The 14064-nt window shown below is 43.0% G+C and overlaps 2 protein-coding genes across 2 annotated transcripts in view; one reads left to right on the top strand and one right to left on the bottom strand.

Annotated features, from left to right (window-relative positions):
* Nucleotides 1-549: 549 nt before the first annotated feature.
* Lrguk (leucine rich repeats and guanylate kinase domain containing) overlaps nt 550-14064 on the bottom strand; it is a 114088-nt gene continuing 100573 nt past the window's right edge. Inside the window, exons 17-20 of the mRNA XM_085683880.2 lie at nt 8060-8148; nt 6003-6128; nt 2682-2830; nt 550-1273 (exon numbers count right to left, since the gene is read on the bottom strand). Of these exons, the coding sequence (XP_085540006.1) occupies nt 1143-1273; nt 2682-2830; nt 6003-6128; nt 8060-8148 (495 nt within the window). The 3' untranslated portion in view covers nt 550-1142. The remainder of the gene's footprint in view (nt 1274-2681; nt 2831-6002; nt 6129-8059; nt 8149-14064) is intronic.
* On the top strand, nt 4009-4506 carry LOC148117867 (small ribosomal subunit protein eS12). Its single transcript, XM_087901635.1, has one exon. It carries the CDS (start codon nt 4079-4081, stop codon nt 4475-4477), a length of 399 nt encoding a protein of 132 aa, XP_087757761.1. The 5' UTR covers nt 4009-4078; the 3' UTR covers nt 4478-4506.

Below are 14064 nucleotides of genomic sequence, written 5' to 3'. Positions count from 1 at the left end.
CCTTGGAATACTCTTGAAGATTCCATCTTGTCCTGGGGTTGTTCCTTTCTCTCTCTGCTTGCTGCTGACTTTGAGGTAAACAACCTTCTTCACTTCAAGCTCCTGCAGAAACACAAGTCTGTCTGTCTTGTCACAGGGGCTAACTAACACAAAGTCCAATCTGCTCCAATTTGCAGTAAATTAAAGTGGATGGAAGAAAGGAACCAATAGTAGATCACGTTGGAGTGGCGTTTTTGTTATGGAGAAGGTTATTGGCAGGGCTAATGTTTTAAGATGGGGGTGTGCCATTAGTCAGCAGTAGTATTATGCAGAGGGTCTTGGTTCCACTGGTCATCAATGCATGGCAAAAAGACCACTCACCAATCCAGAAGGATGTGTTCTGACCTTTTCGTAGTGAAGATAGCCTTATGGGAACACATTAACTAAGGACCCGCTTCAAGTATTCAATATTATTTTCCTGCAAAAACCATGGGGTGAAATCACAAGGATAATGAAAGTTGTTTGAAAATATTTCTAATAACAAGCAGTACATAATCAGTCTAGAAAAGGTGAAGCAAAGAATTAAGATATTTTTTATTCCTTAGTGGTACTAACGAGATGCCCAAATTATATTGATTCATTCTCTTTGAGAGATGCAATTGATACCATGTTGACTACATGTTAAATAGTGCTCTATCATGTTTTCATAATTAGAATTTTAAAATCGTAATACTTTGAGTACATCGTCATAGTCCTGAAAATCTAAATTATACAATCCCAGTTGAATATACCCAAAGGTCACACTGTGCATAAAATGAAATATGTTGGGAGATTTTGGTATCTTAGATCTCAGAACAGGAAGCAGCTGAGAAAATCAGTTGTGGGAAGAAAAAGACCTCAAATGACATTTTTAAAAGTTAAGAATAGCTAATATTGCAAACAAAAAATAAAGTATGCTTTTCAGAGAATCACAATATGAATTGATTGAGGGATTTAGAATCTTTTTGGGGTCATGAGTTGGTTGCATGAGAAACAGCTGAGAGCCATGGTTGCATCAGATGGAAGGACTGGACTTCGTTAGAACAAGGTTTCCACTGTTCATGTTTCGATCAGGTGCCAATGGTGCCGGTTTATGTGCGGAGATCCGAACTCACGGTGTCGGTTTATCTGCGGCCGTGTGGGATTGGAGGAAGGGTAGGTTTGATGTTGGAACCTGGGCAAGTTATTGGAGTTGCAGAGTATCTTTTGAACAGGACAGGTGTTTTTCCCTGTAGAGGGGATGGTATGTACAGAACTGGAAAACATCAAGAGAGAAGATAGTGCATGCCATTAGTCCCTTGGTACACCAAGAGAATAAGTTTAGAATTCCTTAACCACTAAAGATCAGCGACAAATAGCATCCTAAGAGTGGGTAGGAGGCCCGGCATGTCATGCACACAGTCGGACAGGATTAACTTGTGTAGACTTGCCCAGTGACCAGAAGTTTTTGGGAGGAGGAGCATCACGCATGTGGGACAAGGGATCCAAGGGATCTACCACAGTTGTTTATTTTTTTTTATTTTAATTCTTTCAAGATTTATTTAGAACTATTTCCTACCGACAGAACCAGGGAAAGGGGAGAGTCACTGCCTTCAATTGAGGATCCACTGGTGAGCTCCCCCGCCCCCACCCCTGCTCCCAGGCTCCAGTGGATAGTTCCAATCCATTGATTACACAAATGACTCTGGATAAACTAAACGCATGACAAAACCAAACCAAAGTCATGGATTTGGGAAAGAGACAGGTAGGGAGATAGAGGGGAGAGGGAGGGAGAAGAGAGACTGGTCAATTGACCTGGTCTTTCCTCTCCTTCCTATGGGCTCAGAGATGATGTCTACTTTTGTCTGGCAGGCCCTTAGTCTTTCCTTCCCTTAGGTAACATCACCCACTGTGTCCTCACGGCTGGGACAAACTATGACCTCTAGCTTCTTTCCAGATCCTCTAGTCACTCAAGAGCAGGGGTTTGGGAAGAGCATTCTCTTCCTGTTCCCAGGCAGAACATCTCCTGGGGCTGGACATGATTCCTTTTTGCTTACCCTCCAGGTTCTGGGGAGATCTGCCAACTTAAGCATCCCTCTACCAGTGACTGGGAAAGTGCCCCCTTCCATTCTGACTTTGGGGCCTTCCCGTTTTGACCCGTAGCCCTTCAGTTTCTCCATGCTGTTTAAGAGCTTCTTTACTCCGCGTTACTCGTGAACACGGTCACACAGCCTTTGGGGGAAAGTGCAGTGGCCACTCTGTCTCTGCACAGACACACGCATTCACATGTGTGCTCCGGAGTAAGAAAGAGAGTTAACGGCCGAACTGGGCCAGATCCTTCAACACTAAACCTGTCAAAACTCTGCCACTCAATCCCCCCTCCTCAGGAGTCTGCGATTTGAAACCCTCTGTGTCTCCCTTCACTTTTACTAGATGGAGTCACCTCAGAGGCGCCCCCCCCCTCCGCCGACCCGAGAGCTTTGGCCTAGACCCCAGTAACCATTATCGTGGCTTCTACTCTGAGTTGCTAAGTGACCAACCATTCAGAGCTCTGCCCCTCATCTCTAACAGTGGGGCACCTCTGACTTGACACAGTCATTGACTCTGTAATGACTGGGAAGGGGCAGAAGAGGGAAGTGTGACTATGGCAGTTAAGTACAGACCTTGCATAGAACAACGCATACCTTTTAAGGCCCCATCCACTTCGTCGCTTGTTGCTGATCCTGGGCGCGAAGAAGCCCCTGCCTCTGGGAGCTGGATATAAGGAATTTCTTTGGCCCATGGACAAGCATGAAATAATTGAGAATACTTTATAGAACTGTGGAGATCCTTGCTACAGAAAACATGAAAAATGAAAATGGTCTTGAGACTCAAAACTCCTAATGGTCATAAAATTGACACCCATGGCTTTATGGGTTACTTTTGTCAAGTAAGGTAAGTAGTTTACAAACATCCCTCCACTGACCTAGCTCGAAATAGTGTCTGCAGCAGGTGACCTAAGTACTGCATGCAACAGCAAAACCTCCTTATCCATTGTGCAAACCCAATGCAGGACAGAAAGAGTAAAGCATGGGCCATAACTGTGGTGTTGAAAACAAGATGAGCAAGCATAGATCCTATGGCCAGCAGTTCAGAAACAAGTGTGTTTTTTGTATTCGTATGAGTGTGTGTGTGTGGGGGGGGGGTCTGTACACATGCATGTATGTTCATATGGGTATGTGGGTATGAGAAATACATTTATTATGTTTTTTTTGTTTTTTTTAATATTTATTTATTTATTATGTATACAATATTCTGTCTGTGTGTATGTCTGCAGGCCAGAAGAGGGCATCAGACCTCATTTACAGATGGTTGTGAGCCACCATGTGGTTGCTGGGAATTGAACTCAGGACCTTTGGAAGAGCAGGCAATGCTCTTAACCACTGAGCCATCTCTCCAGCCCCATTTATTATGTTTTTATATAATATCGATCCATAGTGTTTTGCTGTGGCAGCCTCAATTGACCAAGACATTATCAATTCCCACTAGTAAGATAATTGGCCCCATAGTAAACACAATTTTTAGACTTCTGATCTAAGTATCTGTACTGGTCAGTTTGCCACAAACTGGAGTCACCCATGAAGAGGGAACCACAGTTTGTCTCCATCAGATTGGTATGGGGCATGTCTATGGGGGCATTTGGTTAACGATTGATGTGGGAAGCCCCTGTCAGCCAAGGGGAGGGCCTTCCTTGGATTGGCAGTCCTAGGTTATATAAAAAGGCAAGCTGAGCCAGCCATGGGGAGCAAGCCTGTAAGCCGTACCTCTCCATGGCTTTTACTTCAGCTCCTGTATCCAGGTTCCTGCCCTGACTTCTCTCAGCCATGGACTGACACCTGGATGTGGAGGCTGAAATAAGCCCTTTCCTTCCCAAGTTGCTTCATGTCCGTGTGTTACTACCAGAGGAACGAAGAGGCAAACTAAGACGGTTCCAAGCTGATTTTCAAAACACTGTGGGGCCTTTTCCCCTGCCGCCGCCGAGTTGCGCGGAGGCGGAGCCACGGGTGCGTTCAAGATTCGGCCTCACCCGTAATCCACCGCCATGGCCGAGGAAGGCATTGCTGCTGGAGGTGTAATGGACGTCAACACTGCTCTTCAAGAGGTGCTGAAGACCGCCCTCATCCACGATGGCCTCGCACGTGGTATCCGCGAAGCTGCCAAAGCCTTAGACAAGCGCCAAGCCCATCTCTGTGTGCTTGCATCCAACTGTGATGAGCCTATGTATGTCAAGTTGGTGGAGGCACTTTGTGCTGAGCACCAAATCAACCTAATTAAGGTTGACGACAACAAGAAACTCGGGGAATGGGTAGGCCTCTGCAAAATTGATCGAGAGGGAAAGCCACGAAAAGTAGTTGGTTGCAGCTGTGTAGTGGTTAAGGACTATGGCAAAGAATCTCAGGCCAAGGATGTCATCGAAGAGTACTTCAAGTGCAAGAAATGAATAAATAAAAAAATTTGGCTCAAAAAAAAAAAAAACAAAAAAAACCACTGTGGATTTTTCCCCCCAACAAAATCTAGACCCTCTCACAGCATCTTTCTCTGCTCTGCCTTAAAAATAATTAGTAAGAGGCTTTGTTAACTCACCAAGCAGGGAGTGCTCCATTACTTGAAACTGCTTTCCAATTACAAGCAAGATTGAACAGTATTCCTCTTATGTATTTATTAGCCCTCTGTAAACACGGTATAACTTCTGCTCTCTCATTCGTTAAGGACGCTGGTGTTTCTTTTTCCAACTCACGTTGTGCAAGCTTTTTATTAATCTTCAATGTTCATAAGTAATCACAACAGTTTTTACCTCCTTGTCGATATTTTTCAGATCTCCAACATTTTAGTAACCTTCAAATTCATTTTTCAGTGTGTATGAGAGCGTGTGTGTGTGTGTGTTCTTCACATTTCCTCTTTCCATGGAGTCTGAGGCTCAAACTCAGGTCATCAGGCTTGCTCAAGCGCTTTTCCTGCTAAGCCACCTTGCCAGCCCCTAATGACATTTAAATTTCTTTTAAAAAATGTGTGTGTGCGTTTGAGCACACATGCTTGCCTGTCTGCATCTATGTCTGTGTGTCTGTGTGCTGATGTGCGTGCATGTGTGGGTCAGAGAGTTGATGTTGCCACTAGATGCCTTTTTCAATTATTCCTCACCTTTATTTTGGACAGGGTCTCTCACCAAATTTATTAAGCAAGACTGTCTGGCCCACAAAGCCCAGGGATCCTTTTGTCCGTGTCTTCTGAGCTGTGGGATTACAGACGTGTACTGCTGTGCCCAGTTTTGGGGGCTGGTGTCCAAATTCAGGTCCTCATGCTTGTGTGGCAAGCACTTTACCCACTAGGTCACCTCCCCAGCCCTCTCGAAATAAAATTTTAAGCAACCTGTTGTATGCAGCATTTGTACCGCCTTTTGAAATATTGGAACGTTAGGACCTTGAAATGGCCTTTTAAATGTCAGCCATCCGTCGATGACGCATTAGTTTGAGACGTTAGTTGCAAATTACAGGCACGAAGCTGGCTCACTTCCACATTAAAGAGGATGTTATTGAAAAGCTACTGGATGACCTTGGAATTAGAAAGTGAGAGAACTGGAGCCGGTGAACAGGGACTAGGGTAAGCCAGGAGTCCTGGTCACCACTGAGTCACAGCAGGATGAGTCTGCAGGCTATCCCCCCCCTCCACTCTACCAGAAGGGACACTTGCAGCATTGCCGGGTTCTTGTTTTATCTGCTGCTGGGTGCAGTATCTCCACCTGCTCTGCCTTACCGTGTCCCTCCCTCAAACTGCAAGGAAGTTAAGTTTCCACTGTGCCAAGTCCCGCCACAGGTCTGCTCCTCGCACATCACGGTGACAGGCGGACCTGCAGCACAGTTTCAGAATTTCTCTGACGCTTATAGATGAAAACTGTGATTAAAAAACAAAAACAAAAACAAAAAACCAAACAAAACCCTGCAGAAAATAACTGTTTTAACCCAACTAACCTTATTTCAGGGTATGGTCCAAAGGGAATTTTATCATGATCTTCACTGAGCTCAAAATTTTTCTGTATTTCCTCTAATGTTGTAAAATACTGTAGGCCACTGACAGTAGGTATTGGAACTGGACCCCTGAAAGCAGAGACAGTTCTGTAGTGCCATGGAGTATACCCACGTGCAAAATCTAAATACTGACCACTGTAGCCACAGAACTACAAACGCCAATAGAATCCACTTGGAATCACTCAGTTCGGAACTTGCGCTAGATGGTTGCATCTTTGCAGCCTAACTTGAAAGTGAAACACACAGATATTGTTGGAAACATTTCTTATTCATTAAGCCATTGATACTGGCAACTACCTCTCTTGCAAATCATGTACACTCCATTATAACCCTAGTCCATTTAGGCCTAACCAAATAGCAATATACCAATTGCTAGAAAAATTGAAATAGGTATTTCCCTATTTCAGTTATAATTGAATTCTTTGAAATGGTCCCCAAGTAAAACATTTCTGAAAATTCTAACATTATATTCTGAATTAAATACTAGTTATGAAATATTATTTTTCATCTATTCAAATGTGTCGGACTTATATGCCTGCTCCCCCAGGGTGCCTTGCAAGAAAAATAATCATAACTGCGGCATTCACCTCAGCCTTGCTGTGGACACAGCAGCCACATTCCACTGAAATGCATGTACATTCCCAGCATCCACCTGCTGTGATGGTCCATGTGGAGTTCGTATTTAAAACTGCTTAGATCCTCTGATCATGGCTGTGAAGGAGATACATGCTATCTGCTGCTCAGTGCTCACGGAGGCCGTGGCTTCGAATGCAGGGGAGGGGGACACTATCTTCTGGCTACCACCTGCCCAACCCCCCAGCAGCACTTTATATATATATATATATATATATATATATATATATATATATATATATATACACACACACACACACACACATATACATACACACACACACACACACACACACACACACATATATATATATAATGCAGCCATGTATTTTTGAATTGGACCACTCAAAGATAACCTAATGTGGAGAAAATTAATTTACTTTCATTGATGTTATAGCAAATAGGCAAAAATTTAATTTCATCTATACTGAGTATAGATTCCCAACACGTATCACGGACAAAAGAGGTAACACAGAGAAAACTTCAAATGGCTTTTAAGGTTCAGCTTCCTGGGTCTTTGCATTCTTGGCTTACTAAAGAGCATTTTGAATGCTGTTTCGGAGATTTGGTTATTGATCTTAGCAATTTTATAAAACCTGGGACTATCTCCACTTCATTACTCAAACATTATATACTTTATTTCAGCCAAAAGGCCAAGACATGGTCATTACTCAAATATTCTAAAAGGTCACATAGAAAGGAGAATTCAGAACATTGGAACCCCTGACATTAATGAGAAAATAACAAGAAATATATAACTACCCCATTATCTGGTTATTTTGAGTAAAACCTAAACCTTTTCATACATAGTCATTAGCAGAACAATGGCTGTCACAGTCTGTAATCTCTCTGATGCTCTTGCTATGTGACAGGCACGCAGGAAAACATTTTATACCCAGGACCAAAAATTCATGGATTAATAAAGACACCATGGTCCTCACACTTCTGGGATTTATGGCATATATGGAAAGGAGACATTGAGCAATGACCCCGCAAACAATTACCATTGTTTGTACAGTGGTGACAGAAGTAGAGGGAACTCAACAGGATGGTAGTAACCTTCAGTCATGAACAGCCTTGGTACTGGTGGATACTTATATTCAAACACTACTAGAAATGTCATTTTGGTTTCAGTCGGATAAAAAAAAAATCAGTTCTAGTAGTTATAGGCATAGTGTGCCTCTTAAAAGAATAATATATAAATGAAGATCTCCAACTTTCAGAGACAGCTTAGTACTGAACCACAAGTATCCGTTTGGGTGCAGAGATCTCTGCCTATATTGATGATTGAGGGTTCGCTGGGTACGTAGACACTGGAATATCAATCTGAGATCGCTCAGGCATCAGCCGGTGTGATAAATCACTACCTTTGAAACAGGAGTGTGTGACCACGGGGCGTCTTTCCCATGAGCGCTTGCCGGGCTGTCTCGTGCTGTCTTTGGAAAGAATCTCTTTCCTAGGCAAGATACATGATCAGAAAATTAATGTGAAGAAGATGTCAGATGAGCAAAATTGCCATAATCATTTTCTCCTTACTAGAGATTTCCAAATACATGAGAGGAAAGGGGGAACAGGGCAGACAGACATAAAAACAATTGATAGTTCTTTTGTGGAAAGATAAAAACAAATTTTATAAATAAGCCAAATACTTTTCAGACACTAAAATTTAATAGGGAAATTTTATTTGACCAATAATAATGCCAGTATCTTTAATTTGTAATTTTATTTTTTATTTATTCAGAGACAGGATTCATGTATGTAGCCTTGTTTCAAATACACGATGTAGTAAAAAATGACCTTGAACTTCTGACCCTCCTACCATGTCTCAATGCTGGGATTATAGACGTGGGCCTCCAGGCCCATCTCATGCTGTACTGGGGATTAAACTCAGGGTTTTCTGCATGGTAGGCGAACACTGTACCAGCTGAGCCACATCCAAGCCCATGTTATGATAGCTTTAAAAAAAAAACACTTTTTTTAAAAAATTTATTCTTTGTGTCTTTCATATTATATGTCTTGAACCCACTAATTTTTCATCCTCTAGGTTGTCCTGTGTTGTGGAAATCCTGCAGCTTTGGGTCTGCAGATCTGCAGGTCTGCAGGACTGGTCCCTTCATGTGCTCCAGCAGATCATATATGGGGTGAATATTGAGGTGGGCCAACTCATAACCCTGATTCTGGGCCTGGCTAGGGTTGGTCAGTCCGCCAGCTCTCCCTTGTCCTCCCCACCAGGGTGAGTTCTCCTTGTGAGGTCACCCTTTGCATAGATGAACAGGGGACAGGACAGTTCTGCTTTCTGTCCCCATGCCTACACCTTCAAGGTCAGCTCGACAGCATTGCCCAGGCAAGGTGTAGGGGCCATTCTTCTCCATGCTACAGCAGATGAAGAGACAGGGGACAGCTCTCCAGCTCTTATGACCTCGGGGCCAGCTCTCCCACCTGCCTCAGGCATTGATGGAGGGCAGGGACGGCACACATCTCTCTCCTGCCCATGTTGCCACATGACAGGTGAGTAATGGGGACACTCTTCCATGCTCACAATATTGGGGCTGACTCGCCCACACCTCTGCCAGTGGGGTTTCCCCCTTGTACTGCCCACACGAGGGGCAGGGCCTGCTCTTCCGAGTGTTGCCCCTGGTGGCAGACAGGGGCAGTTCTCCCATCCTTCTGACCTCAGGGTCAGCTCTTCCACCTGCCTCAGGCATTGATAGACAAGGTGCATGCGTGTGTGTGTGTGTGTGTGTGTGTGTGTGTGTGTGTGTGTGTGAGAGAGAGAGAGAGAGAGAGAGAGAGAGAGAGAGAGAGAGAGAGAGAAAGAGAGAGGAGAGAGAGAGAGAGTTTTTAGTAACATTTCATGATCACGTGTTTTATGCTTGTTTGAGGCAAGTTCTTGCTGGTTTGGAACTCATTACCCAGACCAGGTTTGCAGTGATCCCCCTGCTTCTGCCTCCCACACTAGGAAAGCAGATACGTGCTATCATGCCAGGTCTTGATTTTTTTTAATACTTTTTAATTGATATTTATTGAGCTCTACATTTTTCTCTGCTCCCATCCCTGCTTCTCCCCTCCCCGCTTCAATCATCCCCCAAGGTCCCCATGCTCCCAATTTGCTCAGGAGATCTTGTCTTTTTCTACTTCCCATGCAGATTAGATCTATGTGAGTCTCTCTTAGTGTCCTCATTGTTGTCTAAATTCTTTGGGATTGTGATTTGTAGGCTTGCTTTCTTTGCTTTATGCTTAAAAACCACCTATGAGTGAGTACATGTGATAATTGTCTTTCTGTGTCTGGGTTACTTCACTCAAAATAATGTTTTCTAGCTCCATCCATTTTCCTGCAAAATTCAAGATGTCGTTATTTTTTTCTGCTGTGTAAATGTATCACATTTTCCTTATCCATTTTTTGATTGAGGGGCATTTAGGTTGTTTCCAGGTTCTGGTTATGACAAACAAAGCTGCTATGAACATAGTTGAGCACATGTCCTTGTGGTACGATTGAGTATCCTTTGGATATATACCCAAAAGTAGTATTACTGTGTCTTGAAGAAGGTTGCTTCCTAATTTTCTGAGAAATCGCCACACTGACATCCAAAGGAGTTGTACCAGCTCGCATTCCCACCAGCAATGCAGGAGTGTTCCCTTTTCCCCATAACCTCTCCAGCATAAGTTGTCATCAAGGTTTTTGATTTGGGTCATTCTTACAGATGTAAGATGGAATCTCAGAGTTGTTTTGATTTGCATTTCTCTGATGGCTAAGGATGTTGAGCATTTCCCTAAGTGTCTTTTAGTCATTTTAGATTCCTCTGTTGAGAGTTCTCTGTTTAGGTCAGTACCCTATTTTTTAAAAATTGGATTATTTGTTCTTTTGATGACCAATTTCTTGAGTTCTTTGTATATTTTGGAGATCAGCCTTCTGTTCAACGTGAGGTTGGAGAAGATCTTTTCCCATTCTGTAGGCTGTTGTTTTGTCTTGTTGACCGTGTCCTTTGCTTTACAGAAGCTTTTCAGTTTCAGGAGGTCCCATATATTAACTGTTTCTCTCAGTGTCTGTGCTACTGGGGTTATATTTAGGAAGTGGTCTCCTGTGCTAATGTGTTCAAGTGTACTTCTCACTTTCTTTTCTATAAGATTCAGTGTGGCTGGCTTTATGTTGAGGTCTTTGATCTAGTTGGACTCGAGTTTTGTGCATGGTGATAGATATGGATCTATTTTCACGCTTCTACATGTTGATATCCAGTTATGCCAGCACCACTTGTTAAATATGCTTTCTTTTTTTCCATTTGATATTTTTTGCTTTTTTATCAAAGATCAGGTGTTCAAAGAAGTGTGGATCGATATCCAGTTCTTCTATTTGGTTCCATTGGTCCTCCTGTCTGTTCTCATGCCAATACCAGATTGCTTTCAGTACTGTAGCTCTGTAGTAGAGTTTGAAGTCAGGGATTGTGATGCCTCCAGAGGCCTTCAATTTTTTTTTTAAACTTCCTTATGAGATTCTAAACTTCTGAAGGACGTTGAGGTGGAGCTGGCTTTTATCTTTTCACATAAAGTAAGTGAACAAACATTCAGCCATAATTAAGTATGGTTTGAAGACAGTGAAAATCGAGGGTTCCTTCTTCTGTAGTCCACCTTCATCATTATCAATATAAAGACTTAGGGAACACTGGGTGGCAATACAGGAATATAAAAGACACATGATTTTTTCCATTTAAAAAGTTCATCATTTTCATTAAAAGGAACCTGGAAAAACACAGGACAATAAAAAAAAACAAAAGAAAAAGGAAAAAGAAAGAAAGAAAAAGGAAAAAAGAGTATACATGCTGTTTTATAGTCACTACAGGTGTTTAGAGTCGGATCCGCTAGTGGATGTGACCTGCTGAGCCACCATTCAGACACTGCACCACCGGACTTTAAGTGCCCAGACATAAAGTTCTTCCTTTACTACACACAACGTAGCAAGTGCTTATGTATTTTACATAAAAACCATTATTTAAGAAGAGGTGTGTTACAGCATGTCCTTTAAACAGCAAGTGTGCTTAAAGTACGTTAATTATAACTTAATGTGAAATAAGCCTCGCTGCTTGGCTCTCCAGTTCCTGACAAGACCCCACTGTAAGTTGGCTTTCACTTAAACTCAGAGGGAACAACGGCAGACAAGCATGGCAGGGTTCAAGCTACGGCTGGTCGTAGGAAGCCTTGGCAACTGGTGTGGTTTCAAGGGTTTAATGTCTTTGGGGAGATTTTTTTTTTTTTGAGAACTACACCAACACCAATGTGATCCTAAATATGTGTTTTTGTTACAAGCACATGCCTGTAGGCGTGGCTCTGCTCTGTACTAATGTCAGAATTGGCATCTCTGCCAAAGCAGGCACATCCTGGGACCACATAACCCTTGGGCCATTACATCACTACTGTATGCCCTGCACACAGCACAAAGTAAAGGCTCAATAATTGTCTTTACTGAACAACAGAATGGATGCTATTTCCCTTTTTAAAACGACCTGGAGTGGAACTAGCTGTCAGCTGCTCCTATCTTGAGAAAGCTGAGGTCAAGTGTTGAGATTTAAAATTAGTCTTAGAGCCCGACTCATGGAAGTTTTCATGCTTGCTGGACACTGACTCTCTGGGGGGCACTGCTTTACCGAGAGCATTTCCTCTTCCTCTAGCTAGTGTTCACGTCTCTTAGAAAGGCGGGAGGAGAAGAAAATGTATGCCGAGGGGGCGAAGGAGGCTACACCACCACGAGAAAGGAGAAGCAAGCTCTATTCAAACCCGCTGAGGAAAATCTGTAACTGCAAAAATGCATCTTATAGCTTCACACTGAAACAAAATAACTGTACTCCAGCAAACTCTGTGAATATTTTGCTTTTAGGATTATTTATTTACTATTTATGTTTTACGTTATTGTTGCACATGTGCACTCTCTGAGAGGGGTGGAATATGCCACAGTATGTGTGGGAAGTTGAAGGACTTTTGGAGTTGGTTCTCTTTCCGTATTTTTTATTTAAAGTTTTTTTTTTATATAACATATTCTCATTATATTCTTTTTCCTTCTTCAACTTCTCCCAGGTCCACCCCACCTCCCTACCCATCCAACTTCATGATTTTTTAGCTCTCTCAAAATACCGCAAACAATGAAAACCAAAACAAACAAACAAAAAATACAAACACATAAAAGAAAGCACGTGAAAACATGGAGTTCATTTTGTGTTGGCCAACTACTCCTGGACCTGGGGCTTGCCCTGGAATGTGATTGATATACCCAGGGAGGCTGCATTGCAGAAAATTTCCCTCCAGCAGGTATTTATGGCAAACGGTTTCTTGGCTGGGGCGGGGCTTTGTGTCCACCCCCTCTTCTCTGTGCTGGGATTTTGTCTAGTCGGAAGCTGTGCAGGTCTCGTGTGTGCGGTCCCGGTGTCTGAGTGTTCTTATGTGCACCAGGGCTGTTGTGTCTGAAGGCGCTGTTTCTCTGTATTCATCTCCTGCCTGTGGCTCTTACTGTTTTCAGCCTTCTCTTCAATATAGATCCCTGAGCTTGAGAGGACGGGTTTGATGAAAACCTCTCCTTTAGGACTGACTGATCCGAAGTCTCTCACTCTCTGCGTGTTGTCCAGTTGTGGGTCTCTGTGTTGATTATTATCTACCGCAACAAGAGGCTTCTCTGGAGTCGAGCGTTGCTCTGATCTGAGTGAGTCCCAACCAATTGCCTTTCTTTCCGTATTGCCAAGAAAGACTGAGTTAGGTCCCTATTATGCGGCTCATGCCCTTAGCCACTGAGCATTTTGAAGGAGGTTTGCTGGCTCCTTTTGGGTTATTATTCAATGTCACGTAAATACACCATTCTTTTGCTGTGAATCGCTCTAGGTCCAAACATTTACTTCTGTGACTTCTCTTATGCGCTTCTTTTTATTTTGATAATTTGATGCTTGATTTAAACTATACTGTAACTGGGCAGATAACTCCTCCCGGTGGAATGTCAACATGGGTTTTATTTTTGTTTTTATTCGGAGGTGCTGGGGATAAAAATCTCAGGCTCACATGCTAGGCAGTGCTCAATCTCTGAGCTAACCCTTCCCCACTCCAAGTCCCAAAATAAGTTTTGGATCTCCCACGGCCTCCGCATGAAAATACACGGAGCCTTAACTATAGCTGCACTCACACAGGCGATTCTAATTACACGCAGTGGGCCGCACACACCAAGTACACGCGGAGGCAGGAGCCGGTCTTATTAGGAAGAAGAACGGCTTCCAGCTTCCATGGGGAAAGGGTGAGAAGCAGGGGGAAGAGGAAGGTGAAAACTATTCAGATTCATCATAGCCGTATATGGAAGCATCAAAGAATAAAAAAACCCCTAGGAACCAAATAGTGAAATCAAAAC

Source organism: Myodes glareolus, chromosome 25, assembly GCF_982192425.1.
Source record: "Myodes glareolus chromosome 25, mMyoGla1.1, whole genome shotgun sequence".
Classification (NCBI taxonomy): Eukaryota; Metazoa; Chordata; class Mammalia; order Rodentia; family Cricetidae; genus Myodes; species Myodes glareolus.
This window is presented reverse-complemented; position numbering and strand designations above follow the sequence as displayed.

Bases quoted from the DNA above. Each gene is read 5' to 3' on its own strand.
- LOC148117867 (XM_087901635.1), top strand. From the start codon at position 4,079: ATGGCCGAGGAAGGCATTGCTGCTGGAGGTGTAATGGACGTCAACACT.